This window comes from Dermacentor andersoni, chromosome 2 (assembly GCF_023375885.2).
Source record: "Dermacentor andersoni chromosome 2, qqDerAnde1_hic_scaffold, whole genome shotgun sequence".
NCBI classification, from domain to species: domain Eukaryota; kingdom Metazoa; phylum Arthropoda; class Arachnida; order Ixodida; family Ixodidae; genus Dermacentor; species Dermacentor andersoni.
In genome coordinates, this window is record NC_092815.1 from 54,736,574 (window position 1) to 54,753,147 (window position 16,574).

The 16,574-nt window shown below is 51.8% G+C and overlaps 1 protein-coding gene across 1 annotated transcript in view; it reads right to left on the bottom strand.

Moving 5' to 3' along the window:
• The window catches only part of RhoGEF64C (Rho guanine nucleotide exchange factor at 64C), a 156,430-nt gene that overhangs the window by 26,306 nt on the left and 113,550 nt on the right, over positions 1 to 16,574 (bottom strand). The window contains exon 3 of the mRNA XM_050189264.2: positions 291 to 565. Within this exon, the coding sequence (XP_050045221.1) occupies positions 291 to 565 (275 nt within the window). The remainder of the gene's footprint in view (positions 1 to 290; positions 566 to 16,574) is intronic.

Below are 16,574 nucleotides of genomic sequence, written 5' to 3' on the forward strand. Positions count from 1 at the left end.
TTCTATTTTCACGACGTCAATCAGCCTGTATATTTTCAGGCCCCGATAAAGCCCGCCGCCTGCGCGGCAGTGAAACGTAGCGTCCCATTTGCCACGCAATTCGGATCTCCGTATACGCTTCGCTATCGGCAAACTTCTTGAAGAGACATTCAAAGACTAGCTGCATCATCTAAACGAAGCAACACGCACGCGTTCGCCATAAAGTGCTATCGGCTGTTTATTGCTCTACAGTTCGTTAGCAGTATTCACGCGGCTCACGACAGGGGCGCACGTAGCCCACGCTGCTTTACCTTTGTCGGTGTGGGCCGGCGCTGCCGCTCGGCGGTCGGCATCAGGCTGAGCGGGGCGAACAGCGCCCGCGCCGAGTCCCCGTCCAGCTGTGGCGCCGAATGCCGCATGCGTGGCCGGCGCTTGGCCGGGCTACGGCGAACCGGGTAGCTGCCGCTGAGCCGTCCGTGCGAGCTGATCAGCACCCGGGTGCCCGTGCTCGTCTGCGTGGTCACCATCACGGTGCCGCTGCTGGCCGCCTGGTCCGAGCTCGGGTCGCCCTCGGCGAGGGACTCGTCTGCGCAGCGAAGGCAAGAGTTGCGAGTGACGCCACTACGAGCAGCAGCACTAAATCCGTTTATGGGCCGGTGAACTGTTATTTCAAAAGCTTTCGCGTTTAGTGTTTGGCGTAAAGCGTTCTTTCGAACCTTCGCGGTTGGTGACGAATACGCTTTCCTGGACCAGGCGTTTTCTCGTGCGGTATTTATTGCGTGACGGCAAGAAGTCAAAAGTAGGCGGACGGTATACGCGTCGGTCAGCAGGGAACCCGCGATAGGCAGATCAAGTAAAAATCGGTTAAGCGGAAACGCAAGGGAAAGCAGCTGACCGTTGTGTCCGTGACTTGGGATCCGTAAGTTAAGGAAAAAAAGCTGTGTCCTGTTGTGCTTTAAAGCGTCTCACAATTGATGCAACCTGTAGTTCTGGATGTCACTGATCTCGTCAATGGGAAACCAAAACGTGAGTAACCCAGCTTTAAATCACGATTACAATCACTGAAGGACAGTAAGGTGGTGATATTGAGGTGCGTGCGAAACATTGCAAGGGCCTTTCTGTAGAGAATTTGTCCCAACATTTGAGTACGCTTAGTAGGTGTCTCCAAGGCATAAACGGCAGATTTCATGATAGTTAATTGCGGGCAGAAAGTCGCGGTACCGTAACTCAGCACCTAATGAGTACAGGGCCGCCAGCTCTGTTCCGATAGCAGCAATTACCGGCAAGGGTAAAAATGAAAACAAATGTGAAAATCACTGGCCCTAAAACCCGCTGGTGTATTTTGAACCAGAACTCTTCGACACTTGGTGTGTTTTATGTAGCTATGCACTCGCGTAACAGCTGATGATGCTTTTATTTTACGGGCCCAATGGACATCTGGCCTCAGAAATTTCACAGACATAAGATCGCAGCCATGACAAGGGACACAGCATAATCTTTCAATGGCTTCCAGGACATTGAAACCATAAAGTTTCATACAAAAATTATTGTATGAAACTCTATGATTGAAACATCAGCGTGAATGACTACGCCGATGAAGCTGCCCGATCTGCACATGAAAATGGTAAATGTGTTTTGATTCCGCTTTCGCGAACAGATGCTGCGGCTTGGTTGCGATTGACGTCCCGTGAATGTACTTCACCCATGTGGAACTCGAGCGTTTTCACAATGTGTCGTTTGCGTTCGTTGTCTCCGGATATACAGATGAGTCTACCGTCTGGGTTACTACGACGCGTGAACAGACCGTGCTGTACAGTCTGTGCCTAGGAGTAGATTTACAAACTCTTATGCCTTCCTTATTAGAATGGCCAACAGCCCCATGTGCGACACATGCAGCTGTGATGAGACGCTCGCACACATTATCTGTGTCTACCCGCGCTATAGTGCCGAGAGGCAAGTGATGTGCAGAGTGTCGAACCAATTGGACAATCACCCACTATCAGAACTGAAAGCTTCTAGGCCAGTGCTCCCGAAGAAACTCCGCGCAGAAGGCTTTATTCGCGCTACTCAGGTTCCTGCGGTCTACGGGCCTTATTGATAGATTTTAAGAACGTTGCCCGCTATACCGCTCTATAGTGTACGTAGTTTGTTTGTGCTTGTCTCTCTTTCTCTGTCACTCTTACTCTCCTATTCCGCTGTCTTTCTCTTTTTATCCCCTATCCTTTCCAACCGTGTAGGGTAGCCAACCGGAACTATCTACCTCCGGTTAACCTACCTGCCTTTGTATGCATCATTTCCCCGTCTCTTCACTTCAGCACCGTAAGGTTATTGTATTTAGTTAACTCTCGGTATACCTATAAGGGCGTCGCCATTCGCGATCGGGCGCCGTCTTCGCGTGACCAGCAAAATCAGAAATTAGCGCGGTTTGCCAAGACCTGCCAGACTAACAGGCCAATTTGACCTCAAGGCCACGTAACTGGGATCGAGCTGCAAAACTGCGTCCGTGGACTCTGTCAAGGCGGTGACGCCAGCTTCATTTCCCCGCTAGAAGCCATCCCGAAGCGCTGCTACCTTCCAGGAAGACATTATCAGACATGGCCCTTTGTTAGCTGATGTCGCACTGCGTTCACCTGTAACTTCGCGATAAAATCGCGCGCAGTTTCCCCCATCTCTTACCCGTGTTGTCCTTTCGAGAAGCTCGTACGACGCACTTCATTTCCTTGCACCAAAGTGCGGACCCACATCGTCCAAAAGAAAAAAACAAACATAACCAGACAAAATAAAAATGCACTTCCCCTTTTACGCAGCGCACAGTTTGGCTGCGCTTCCCAGGCGAGTCCTTGGCGTCGGCGCTGTAAGTAGTCAACTCTAAACCACTATTATAACCTAGCAGTGAGCGGCGAGCCAAGGGAGTTTTACTCGGGTTTCCGGATTAGCACGACGCAGATGTCAAGCCCACGCGGACGCAAGATCCAAGGTCTGATTGGCTTAAGAGTGGTTGATGCTCGCCCGGCAATCGTGCGTCGACGGAGCGACAGGTTGAGAGGAAAATCCGGCGGCAACAACCTTGATTTTTTCTTCTTCATTCATTCGGGGCTATGACTCACAGCGGAAAACAGATGCGTATAGAGCTTCCTTTGCTCTGTTTACAGGAAGGGTGGTGTCAACAGATTCGATACGGGCCCCGACGAATCATCGGCGGCGCGCGCCTCTCCAACCTTATACCGTGAGCATCTGTTGACTTCTGCACGAGACACACCACGTTGTGCTTACAAGAACGGTTGAAAGAATTAGTGCCCAGATATGTTGGCACTGTATCCAAATTACAGGATCTAGCGAGTTCCATTTGCTAGCCTGCACAGAAGGAATGGGGAATATAAGATTACCAGCTGCTTAGTTCACCTAAACGTGACGTCTGCGGCTGAAACGATGTTTTACATCTGCTGTCATGGTCGTGAGTGGCGCTGGCTAACACTCCCAGGCTATTCTACCAGCCCAGGGCTAGATCTAGTGCACATAGACAAATACCCAAGAAGTTGGACGGGATGACGGCCACCGCGATAGCTCAACGGTAGATCGTCACACGCGTCACAGCTGTCTTTCCATTCACACTTTTCCCCCTCCCTTTCAGTTTCTGCATTTCAATTAAAAACAGCAGTAAATTTCCTCTATAGTTTTTCTGCCTACATTGTTGGCTTCATGTGTTTGTAACTAACAAAATATCGAGCCCCTCGGTTCCTCATGATATGGAGCCGAAGACGCCGCCAGAAAGCAAGGACTGGCCGCCGTCTGAGGAAGGGGGGGATTGGGGATTAGTATCCCGACCCCCGCCACCCCTGAACCCCATCTAGGACATAGTAAAGTTTTATCTCTCTCATGATATGGAGATAGCGCACGGCATTGTCGATTGTCTAAGCGATGGTCCAATTGTTCAAGCGCACTGTGACATGGCAAACAAAAAGCTTAGGCCTCATTTACTTTCCTTGTTTTTCGATAGCAATTATATGGACACACAAGGCGCATTTCTGCCGTCGCCATGAAGTTCCGTATAAAGTCCAAGGGAGATAACATCGTCACCGCGCGCCGTATGTTGTATGTGCGAGTGAAAGCGTGCAAAGGTGAGCCGGCGATGGTGGTTCAATCTAGCGCGCGCAAGGGAGAAAAGCGGGAAGGAAGCGCGCCGTCTTCCGTCGCACGCAAGGCACGGGGGGGGGGGGGGGGGGGCGGAGGAAAGCGGGTGTTCTACGCCGGCGGTTGCTGCGTGTGGCGCAGCTGCGCGCGGCCGCGCGGGCCCTATCTTGAAAGCGATCAGCGATGGGGGCAGAATGCGCCGAGTGCTGATAACTTCATGTGCGTTGTTTTCGCCGCTTAATTCGCATTAAAGCAGAACGAGGTCAAGTTGCTCGCTGCTGCTGCCGCGCTTCCTCACGCCAGTGTTTTAACAGTAAGTTTCCGCTGTCATCGAGTGAGATGGGTTTGCTTGCGCGCGCGTAGAACCATGCTTGTTAATTTAGCTAGTAAGCGAATGTTTACAAGTTTATACGGCAGATAAAACTACTGTCCTTACTTCGTACTGATTTGCTATCGCAATCGCTGCTTCGCCTCCCGGGTGAAACTGCGACTTTATTCTTATTTTTCTTGTTTTGCTTCTTGCATCACAGTAATAGGAATAGGCAAGTTCGACGCCAGGATTTTGGCTATTTGAACCTCTCCACCTGTATCATTAGCCTCACATGGCTTACTTAAAAAACGGTGGCGGCTGGCAAATAGCACAGATGCAACGATACGTTCCTTCCTCCCGTTTTATTAAAGACAATTTACCAAGAAAAAACAAGAAAAGAAGAAAGAAAGCCGGGCGAGGTTAAAAGTGCGAGCGGCGTAATAGCCGGCCCATGCTGGCGGCATAGCGAATTTAGTTTAAGCGCTTGTTGCCACCGTAAAGGAACAAATTCGACGAAAATAGGCACTAGTGATGCCGCAAAGAGCACGAAACGATATGGAAAGTGTAACGCGTTTTTACACTACATGTTAACCACAAGATATGGGGCCAGCGCGGAAGCATAAGGAAAGAGTGCATTGACTCGTTCCTGCCCTGTGCGTGCACAACTATACAAAAGGGAAACACAGGGATAGACACACAACGAAAAAGGTTCCCCGCTACAGAATGAGTGGGCTGTGTGGCATGCGGCGACGACAATGCGCAGCGCCCTGCCAGCCAGGAAGTGCTCTTAAGAAGACAAAACGAAATGTTTCTTTAGAAAAGCGCCGCGCGCGCCTTTTTTTAAGTCCCTGAGGCGGATACCGCGCGTCGCTAAGTTCAATGGCTCACGAAACGGAGCGCTCGGCAACGCACCGCACAATAGGCGAAGCTGCTCATAACAGGCACGCCGCGCACTTATCGGCTCGTGATCGGCCTTCCCCCTTTTTACCTAAAAGAAACCAGCGGCCGAGCGTTTGTAGCGTCGGCTGCTTTGCCCCCACCGTCGTTGCGGCTTTGTTGTGGCCGCTCACGTCGGCTCGCCGGGCGGCGTCGAAGCAGGTGGGGCGTGGGCACAGCGTGGTCGAGCGGCCGGCCAGCCATCCCGCCGCCGGCTGCTTTTATGTTTCTCGTGGCTTCACGCCGCTTAGCATAACGGTCGGTCGCTCGCGCTGCCTTGAGAGGCTCACGCCCGAAAACGACCGCCGGCCGCTCCTCTCGGTGATCGGTTTGCTGCGTGTCGCGGCGAATGCGGCAAAAGCGGCTATGAATGGACCTCGCGCACCACACGTCTTTGTCTCCTTTTCTTTTTTTCATTTTCCTGTGTTTCCCAGAGTGGTCATCGTTAAAGGGTGAGTTCACGTCTGTTGTAAGTGCACCGGGAAAGGAAGGACAGACTGATTGCACGTTCTCACTTTTATCGAAGAGCCAGTTGATCTCTTGTCAAACTGTGATTTCCATTCACATAACGTTGTAAATATCCACAATCACTGAGTGTTCCTTGGCATTGAGTTCATAAACTCGTCCTGGCGACAGCTTACCCTGGCTGACGTTATATCGCAGATTCTCTGGAAGGTTAGCGGGTAAACTGTCAAAGGTTCAGAGTAGTCGTATAAATGCAGCGTCGGCTGTTTGCTAAAGACCGTGACGCGGTCGCGAAGCTACATGTGTATATTTACTGCGTGTGAACGTAATGCCTCTCACGTATGCTCCCAACATTTCCTACTACCTTGTGACCGTCTTAACAGATTAAAAACGAAGGACCACTACTCTAAAAATTTGAAGGCGCTTCAAACAACACTGAGCATGACCTGTCGTAGGGTTTTGACGATGCCTTCGGAAGAACGGTCCCCAAGCGCGTCAGTTGACTATCGGAAGGTGTGCTTCGTGTATAAGTAGTTGCAGTTGTGTGCCCGATGTGTCCTGTCCACATGGTGAGTGGTATGCGCGCTCTTCAAACTTCCTCGTCCTCTTCCTTTATTCGCCATAGCGCGAAGCAGGCCGGCGCTGGATGAAACTTGGGGCGTTCCAGTACACCGTTCGTGCTATGATCGCATGGTGCGGCTGTCGAAGGCTTGGCTGCGTTCGCTTCATTTTTGGCCACCGAAGGAAGCCGAGAACAATGAGCGAGCTGCGAAGCTCCCACCTGAGGCTCGAGCAGCGCTCCCCTGTTTTCCTGAGCAGGAAGAAGAGACTGCTCGTCCCAAACCGGCAACTCATTGTTCTCGGCTGGCTCCGCGATAACGCCACAGGTCGAACTCGGGCCCTGCTTTTCTCACGCCCTAACGGACAAAGCCCGATGATCCTGCCAGCACCGACACAACCCGTGTGCATCTGCGACGGTGGTAAACATATAAGGACAGCCTTTGCGAAACTAATTACGATACTGCCGATTTCTTGGACGATGCACCTTATTAAGAAGTAAATATTTAACTCAACACCGGCTTATGCTGGGGAGTTCGGTTCACGCACGAATCCACTCAGACAGCAGAATCGCTCCTATAGCTGATGTAGTATACACATCCATCCGATAAGCGTTTCAGACGCACGAGGCCGCAGCTACTGCGCGTGGATAGCTAGGGCCCTTTCTGTGGCAACGAAGGGAAAGCTACGGAGGCAAAGCGCGCACAAGTGAGAGCGCGTCTGAAAAGAGTCCGCGTTTTAGTCCACGTTAGTTTAGGTCGGGGAAGAGAAAAAAAACGTAAACGCCTTAATAGCAACAGTTAAATAAGACGGAACACAGTGTAAAGGTTTACTAATCTTGCGGCTTTTCCCTTCCGCGTCTGGGCAAACGCGAAACCGTCGCACGTGGAAGCTGCGTCTATTCGGCGTCTCCTCCGAGCATCGAAAAGCACTGTCAAGCGCTGTCGGACCACTTGGCGCGGTATCACATGTGCAGCAGCCACGCCCCCGTAGCTTTCCCTTCATTGCGACAGAAAGTTGTCCGCGTTTATAGTGGCCGAATAAAAAGAGCCTGCTGGATCAAAAGCACAATACCGCAAAGCATACCGCGACGAGTGGACTTGCCTCCTCCTCCTCCCCCCCCCCCCTTTTTTTTGGCGTTCGCTTAACGTCACGTATGACATCAGATGGTGTTCCTGCTCCTCTTGTTCTGCCAAATGCATAATGTCGATCGCAGTTGTTGCCGAGTGTTCTACTTCGGAACCATATATATCGTTCACGCACGCCAATCTCCAACCTCATGGCGTTAAAATTCTTTTCATCGAGGCCTTGCTAGTTCTTATCTGGTTTAACTCACGTTGTCTTGCCACCACATACAGAGTGTCCCAGCTAACTTTAGCCAGGGTTTAAAAATATACAAATGCCACGTAGCTGGACAGAACAAAGGTAATGTTGTTTGCCGTCGCTTGAAGATACTCAAACATTTTTTTTTTCATACCGCCAAATTATATAGTCTTAATTAGTAACCTTCTCAAATATTATAATTAGATGAAAAGCGTCAATGAGAAAATTGTAGAGCGACATGAAAAACTCCCGATACTGCTTTTTGTTACTCAATACGTGTTGCATAAAGTCAGTCATCTTCTGTGCCACTGTTCTCGCTTTTACAACCAATGTCAGACTCTCCAGTGTGCCTTGAATAGACTGGATGACAGACCATTTAAGGAAACAAAGATCTTGGGAGCCTGGCCTCACAGTTCATTAGCCCAGAAAGCACTTCGAGCGCTTCTTCGCTACCTGAAGGCAACAGACTTGAGTGCCCGACTATAGACATCCTACACCTAACTTAGTGCATGTGAAAGTGCGGTAAGACTTATGCTCTCTCTCTTCTTTTTTTTCACCCCTCATTCCCCTCCCCACGTGTAGGGTAGCAAACTGGACTCAGTCTGGTTAACCTCCGTACCCCCCCTCTCTCTCTCTCTCTCTCTCTCTCTCTCTCTCCGAGCGTGAAAGAAGTCCGCGAACACGCAAAGGGCCTCGAGCGGCGATTCGCATCTTGCGTGCATTTGCGGGCTCCTTTCCCGCTCAGAAAAAACACTTTTATGCAGGACGTATCGAGGAACAGAAAGCTGTATCAGGAGTTTTTCATGTCACTCTACAATTTTCTCGTTGACACTTTTCATCTAAATATAACATTTGAGAAGGTGATTAATCAATTAATTAAGACTAATTATCTAATTAGGCGGAACAAAAATAATATAGTTTGAGTATCTCCAAGCGACGGTAAACAACATTACTTTTGTTCGGTCTAGCTACATGGCATTTGCGGATTTTTAAACTCTGGCTAAAGTTAGCTGGGACACCCTGTATAAGCTGCCGTCATCACTTTCTTGCGGATGTATCTCATTACGTAGCCGAACCATCTCTCTTTTCTGAACATCGGCTCCGCCGTTCTCAGCTTTGACTGTTGGTCAGGCGCAGTCGTTTCAGGAGCTCGTTTCTAACTCGTCCCGAACTCTTCCGAAATGCTTTCAAATCGACCAATCGGCGAAGAGAGCAGCCCGCGCGCTGTTTGTGTGATCGGCATAACGAACATCGGCCTGCCGCACGGGAGAAGGGCGGCTGCCCGACCTCCTGCTACTCGGGGAGCTGCGAGCAATGATGCCAGCTGCTGGACACCCGAAGGACACCTGCCGCCTCAGCCCTACCGGCGCCGCGTGCGCCATCCAGTCGTGGCGGCGCCTGGCCCACGGATGCTGACGCGTCTTCCCATCTAGCGCGCGCACAAGCGCTTCGCGGGCAAGCTCGCCGAGCCGACCATTTCTCCGTTGGTTACTTGATCTTTTTTTCTCATTTTGTGCGTTGAAGGCCGAGTAAGCCCTTTCGTCGCGCGGCATGGGCCGCTGCTCGATTTTTCTCTCGCTGTCTCCGTCGGCGTGTACAGCCCTTTGCCTCCGTGCTCCCGTCGCGTCCGCGATGCGCTTTCGCAACCGCTCGCTGATCGAGCTCGTTAGGCGGCACGGACAGAGGCACCTGTCGCTTGTGCAAGTTGAGTGGACCGCTTTGTCCGTGTCGGTTCTCGTCCGCGCCCGAAGGAAAAGAGGAAATACTCTCCGTGTGGACAAAAAGCTGAGACAATAGAGCTCGTTCATTCACGAGGAATGCTGGTCACGCGCACGCGTATATACCGTATCATGCGTTCCGCCGAAGACGCAAAATATGCCTTAAGGTTATGGCGAAGGACAAATAAAAAATAAATAAAGATTCCTGGATCCGTAGCCGTATGCGTCGTAATTGAAGTGGGATAGTCGTGCGTATGTTGACATGCGCAGTCTTTCGCCACTGCCTCCGCGCTCTTTTTGACGCATGATTTACCGCGCTACTAAATGCTGCAATTATCATCAGCATTCAGCTTGCGTCGCGTCGCATTGTACTCTCTTAAGGGATGGAATAAATCCTGATAATGTAGTCGGGCGCCAGCGTCAGAATCTAGAGAGCTCATGGTTCGACCTGGTTGATGTACCTCTGCATAATAATTATCTGCAGAACGATGTTGTTGCGAATGCAAAGAAGCCATTGAAAGGTACCTACTGTTCCTTTATCCTCACTTTTACCCGCCGTGGTTGCTCAGTGGCTATGGTGATGGGTTGCTGAGCACGAGATCGCGGGATCGAATCCTGGCCACAACGGCCGCATTTCGATGGGGGCGAAATGCGAAAACACCCGTGTACTTAGATTTAGGTGCACGTTAAAGAACCCCAGATGGTCGAAATTTCCGGAGTCCCCCACTATGGCGTGCCTCATAATCAGAAAGTGGTTTTGGGACGTAAAACCCCATAATTTTTTATCCTCACTTTATACGACGTCCTGTGTCTCTCTTTCTGGGGCTGCGTTATACCGACTGCTCTCTACAGAACCTTTTCCGAGGGAAAATATTTAGGAATCGTAGCCACATTTGTTGCCGGCGTAAAAACAACCTAAACACTGTGTATACAGTACTCGAACGCCTGAATCGGCTTCTGCAATCGTGCTGTGAGCCATTGTGTATGTGTGCCCAATGTGCAATCTCTGCCCCTGTTTCTGTGCCCTTTCCCGTTTGTAGTGCATAGCAAACTGGACGTCCGTGTGATTAACCTGTCCACAACGCTTTGCACAAAAGGACGGCACCGTTGGCATTTCTCTTGTACGGAGACCTCGAACAGGCACTTTAGCTCACTGCCACTGTGTGCTCAGTTACTTCGTGTATGTGTGTTCCGTGTATGCATTTGTCGTTTTAAGTATCACCCTCATAACCTGCAGTAACATGCTAGACGTTTGGCCTGGTAAACGTCTCCAGCGCCTATACTAAAGAAAAACGCTATCGGTTACGCGCGCAAGCATACACTCTCAACACAGAGGCCTGTGACACGACAAGGACATTTGAGGCGGGCTTCTCATCGCAAGACCTACTGTTGCAAAAAAGCCAGCTTTGACGAAATGATAAAAACGCGTGACTCTGGCTTCTCCACACAAGGAACATTATTGCAGGGAAGCCAGATCTGGCGAACGATGTAAAGTGAATCAACTGCAAGTATATACACGCTGCGGCAGTTCTTGATGTGCGTTCGCAAGCACTTTGCGCCGGCTATCGCATGTAGAAGGGGTTATGAACTTAGGCGTTGCGCGCTTGAAGCCTTATATCGTGCACTAGAGGAATCGCATACGCATCAAGTGCACTGCTTCTGGGATCGACTCACCCATTCCTCGTAATCGCTGCGTCGATAAGGCAAACGCTATCCTCTCGAGTTACAGCGTCAACTTCGCGCAAGAAAAGCAGAGGAACAACGCGCAGCAGTAAGGGTCAGGAACGCAACCGCAAATCGTCGCAGGAAGGGCACGCTGCCCAGCAAGCGCGTGGATGTCTGAGATAGGAGGGCTACGTGATCCATATGTTCATGCACGGAGCTTGGCGCGTTGTCTGTCTTCACAGCGGCAGTTGAATTATCGTTCAGAAAATGTGCGTCCCACGCAGCGCTGTGTTGCAAAGCCTTTCTGTCCTTTTAGGCTTAAGAGCCGTCAAAACGTTACTTTGTTGATGTCATTCTTCACAGCCGTACAATATTTGTTATGTATACATATATAATTTCTTCTTCGTGAGCGGCTTCCTGCGGAGCTGCGCTGCGAGCATTTACGAAGTATTAGCGTATAGACATTACCGAGACAGAAAACAAAAGAAAAGAACAACTACACACGACATTGCTATCTCAAGGCCTTGTGGAGATCGTCAGGCGCCGCGGCCGTACATGCGATAGACTGACTGAAGGCAAGACTGCGATCAGTGGTGCTTGGCACAGATTCGTACGGTCAACCATGCGTCGGCCTCGTATACGCAGTGAAGCGCTCATAGGAATCCGCTGCCGAAAATGCCTCGCCAGGAGATCGCCATGCCCCGAGGATAACGCCAACGAGAGTCGCGGGGCAATTACCAGGCACACAATAGATGAACTTGACGGGATAGGTCACATGTGTGCCGTCACTTCAAAACTGGCTCTTTTTAAGCACGGGCCACACCATCGCTCTTGCATCGCGTGGTCGATTACGGATGCCCAAAAGGTGTGCGACGTCGCACGACGGTGGGCCGAGATGGTTCGGACGCGTACGCTACACCCTCCCGAATGGCGCCGGTCGACGACGGCGGTCGGAAGTCATTACGCGGAGCGCTTGGGGCGTGATAGGCTGCGCGATAGTAGGTCTCGCGCGGTGCCCGTAAAAACGTGGCCGGTGTCGGATCGCACATTTGCCCCGATCTGCCTGGGGCCATTGTCGGCGCCCCGCCAGAGCCCGCGCGGCGAGCAGCTCCGCCGAGGAGTTTCTTTCAGGAGGCGTGTCCCGCGGGCGGCACGCTGTTCCAAGGATTATGCATGGGCCCCACGAGGAAGCGGGGCACCAGATAGGAAGGGTGAGGAGGAAAAAAGAAGAGGAAGGTGCGCGTGCTAGGGTGTCAGATTTTGTTTGGGCGTTTGTGAATTCGACGCAATCTCCTTTCCCAGTTTTTATTTCTTTTTTCAGACGTCCCGAAGTGACTTGCAATTTCAATTTTATCTCCATAAGAATGGAGGAAGGCCTGAAGAAGGCTGGAGGAAGGCCCACTTTCCCAAGCCCTCTAGACTGCTGAGAGAAAATATTGGTAAATGAAGACGAAATAAAATAAAGAAAGTAAAATGCATGTCAAGAAAAGCAGGTATACTGGGTGAATGCGCTAAATACTAGCGGTATCTTGCATGCAGCGCTCTCCCTTCACTGTTATACCCCAACGTTAGGCCCGTTTACGCTCACTGCTCGACGCGTCCGCTCGCGTTTCTGCGTTTTAATGCCTGCTTAGAGATATTCGGTCCGCTGGAAACTGTGAGGCGTTTTCTAATGGAATGTGATTGCGTGAGGTTGGTCGGAGATGTTTAGAGCGTCAAATGCAGGCGTTTCACCCGCCTATGGCGCCCTGGAATAAACACGTTCACTTCCTTCGACACCTTGCCCGCCAACGTAGTGACAGGCCTTGGATATTTCCGATTTTGCAGGGCGTTTATAGTGTCCCTGTGTATAGTGTCCCTCCTACACGCATTCAGTGCTTGCTCTCTCCCTTTCTTCCTCTTTCTATTCCTCTTTCCCCCACCCCAGTGTAGGGTAGCAAACCGGGTGCTTTTCTGGTTGACCTCCCTTCCTTTCCTGTCCTTGCTTTCTCTTCTCTCTCTTGCAGGGCGCGTTGCTCTGACGTGTTTTGCATAACAACGCTTTAAGACACGGACAAAGCATGTGTAGGGTACCGACACAGCGTAGGATGGATGGATAAAACTTTATTGGATCTATTTAAAAGTGGTTGGGCCCCTAGACGTCCGGGACACAGCGTAGCGCTAGCGCTTTGTCATTTCTCCTTTATTCTTCGTATTTGTCAGCATTTCCCCGCTGAGCTTGACGGCGCGTCTTTCCGCTCGTGGAAGTATTGTTCTAGATGTTTCGGCTGTACATATCGTTATCCAGCCTTTTGCGACTTGGTTCTGTTTTTCCCCCGCCATAGGAACACAGTGCGTTGACAGAGGCCGCGCGCCAGTGGTCACCTTGTAGTTTCTTGAAGACACTGCTGTGTACTCCGAGACCAGCTAGCCTCTATATGAGGCGCTTTTGACTGAGCTATGAGGTTACTTGCGCTCGCACGTGCGTGTGTATACCTTTTTTTTAATGCGTTGGTACCTTGTTTATACTGGTTTAGCGAACAGGCAAGTAAGGCGAGCTGACCTTAGTATAAGAAAACGTCAGTTTTTGAGGTAGCGTATTTGTCTCTACGCTGCAAACCGGACGCCATTCTGCTTAGACTGCTCGACCTTTCCTCTTATCGTTGCCTCTCCTTCGAAAATACAGTGCGCAAGACACGGACACAGAAAGAAACAAAAGAACACACCACGGTGCGCTTGTGTTTTCTGTGGCGCGCCGTGGTGTCTGTCCTCTGTGTTCCTTCTGTGTCCGTTTTTAACACGCTGCAATCTTTTCAAATAATCAGCACCAAGCCCAATAAGTCACCCCCCCCCCCCCACTCTCTTTCTGCTCATCGCAATGTCTTTCCGTCTTCACATCCCCTCCGTGTATACGCAGAATATATCACGTAGGCGGTGCTTCACACGCCAGCAAAGATATCTATGTTTTATTGAAGAGCTCTTCCTCTCTCTTGCCGTGGGGAGGGCGAGAAGGCCTTCGACGACTGGTTCAAACGCGTTCTAGCGCCAGCGTCCTATGCTTTCATTTGCTTCCTCTGAGTGCTGTGACTAAGTACACAATAAGGATATTTACGTTCTACTATAGCACTTCGTTACGTATACGTGTGCGCACACCATTTGTCCATCACGTGCACTGCCGATGGGAAGGGCGAAGACAGCAAAAGACTTCGTGGGTTGATAACAAGCGCCTGTTTTCCTTCCTGTCGCGTTCAATTACGCAGCCCCTCCCGCTTTAAGTGAATGTTGTACACAGCGCGCGCGTGGGTGCGTTGCTTCACCTTGCGCACGGGGAGACACGAAGTGTGCAGCCAGGAAACTTATTTAGTGACAGCATTAAAGCGACCAATTAGCAGGGCAGACGCGTAGGCGCAACCCGCGACGGAAGTTTGCGCCACCCGACTCGCGAAAGGTTTGCATTCGAGCATAACTATAGATACACGGGAGGACGGGCGGCTTGTACGGCCCAGTTCATAAGCGGCAAGCCGCAAAACACTTTCGGCGATGCGCGAATCTAGCAGCGTCGGCTAATTATTGTCGTTGGTTCGTGGTCGTCGCTCTGCGAGCGGGGATAATCGCCGACAGCGATCTCGTCGTCTCTCGCGGGAAGGAAAGAAAAGAAATAGAATAATAATAAGTTGGTGGCTCGCGATGGCTTGGAGAGGAGCTAGCTCTCAGCACCAGCAGCCTGACCGGTTATCGGATTCCTCCGACCGACGTGTGCGGCTGCAGCCACCGGCGCTTTTCTTTTCTCGCCGGCGCAAGGTCGCGGTGCCAGCTAGTGCGTCTTCGCGGCCCATCCGCCGAGCGTGGCTATATTTACGTCTGGCGGCGGCGCGCTGGCTTTTTCTCAAAAAAATAGGAGACGTGTCCCGGGAGGAGACGGGAGCGGATTAAAATTCAACATCCGGGATGCCACGGTGCGCGGGAGGGGAATAAATTTGCGGACGGGCCGGCCAGCCGACGAGCGAAGAAATAGTGCGGGACGGCCGTTCCAGTTCCACCCACCTGCCGCGATATTTTGAGAGAACGCGACTTTGTTTACGTGCAGCGCGAGTATTGGCAACAGCTGTTGTGACCAACCATTTCTTGAGGGCGAAAGGCCTCAGTACCGTGACGTCATAATTAAGGCCGCCTCACATTCGGCGTTTTCCCGGCCTCTTCTGCAGCGTTTCGTCACCCGGCCTCGCTCGGCGACGACGCTTAGGATGGCGCGCTCAGCAGATCTCGCCACCGCCGCCGGAGCAGCTCGATGAGTGCAGGTCAATCAGCGCTGGTCCGCGTACCGCTCCTGTACATTACGCTCGTGTGACTGGACGGAGCTCCCTCTGGCGCCGTTCATGCGATGACGCCGAGAGAAGCAAAGCCAGAAAACGCTGGTAAAAACGCTGAATGTGGGGCGGCCTTTATATGGACCGATTGTGGGGCGAGACCGGTCGCTCCGGCTTGTTGCTCTAGCGTGTTCATCCGTGAGCCCTGCTCGCGTGCTGACGTCTTCTTCCTCGACGGCGGTGCGGCAGATCGTCGCGTCACCGCACGATGTTTCCATCGCAGAGCATAAAGTGAAACAAACGTGAACTCAACAAACGTCACTGTTTTCCTCCAACACCCCTCATCGCCGCAGTGCGCCTCCTCAATAGCAGCCACCAGCGTGCTTTCACAGTCGCTGCGAATGACTAGAACGAACCCTAACGAAGACGTAGAACGACCATGGGCTTCATATCACCAAGTCGCGCTGAGAACTACGTATGACTGTCCATCGCGTGGGCTGTATTTTCGTATTGCATGTCGCGGGGTACTAAAGGACGATCGCACCCCGTGACACGGAAGTGCATCGCTACACGCATAGCTGTCGCCGCTTTCGGCAGTTCGATTCGACAACGTAACATTTTTAGCACTAGGCGCTTCGAGTCGCGTCGTCTTCTTTCGCCTCCCGACACGTCCTGGCTCAGAAGCCCGGCAGGTCATCGCGGCGGAGACGGATCACGGACGCCGCGTGCACGTTTATCTCCACTTTCACGGCGTGGCTGCCTTGCACAGTACAGGCGTTCATTTTATCCGCATATACGTACGCAACGCGGCGTGATCGGGATAGGACGTTGCAAGGCCCGGCGGCCGCATTGCCAGCGGCTGTATCTTGGCGGATTTCGCTACGGACTCCGATTGTTTCCACAGGCCACGCGCGCCCCCGCCATGACCGGTCGCGGACAGGCGTGCGTGGGGAGCAGGTATACGTGCGTGGGAATGGAGAGCCGAACGTATACGCGTGCTATTCGGATTGCACGCATTGCGAATCGCGCGTAGGTTCCTGGGCGCTGTCGATGGTTGGATACGTGCTGGGACACCACCTAGAGGCAACAGGATCGACCCCGGAAACGCGAAAGAAAGAAATGAATAAATAAAGAAGGAGGAATGGCTGGCTAAATATAAGCGCGACAGGCGATGGCTGTGAGCGAGAATTGCAGGATCGGCGT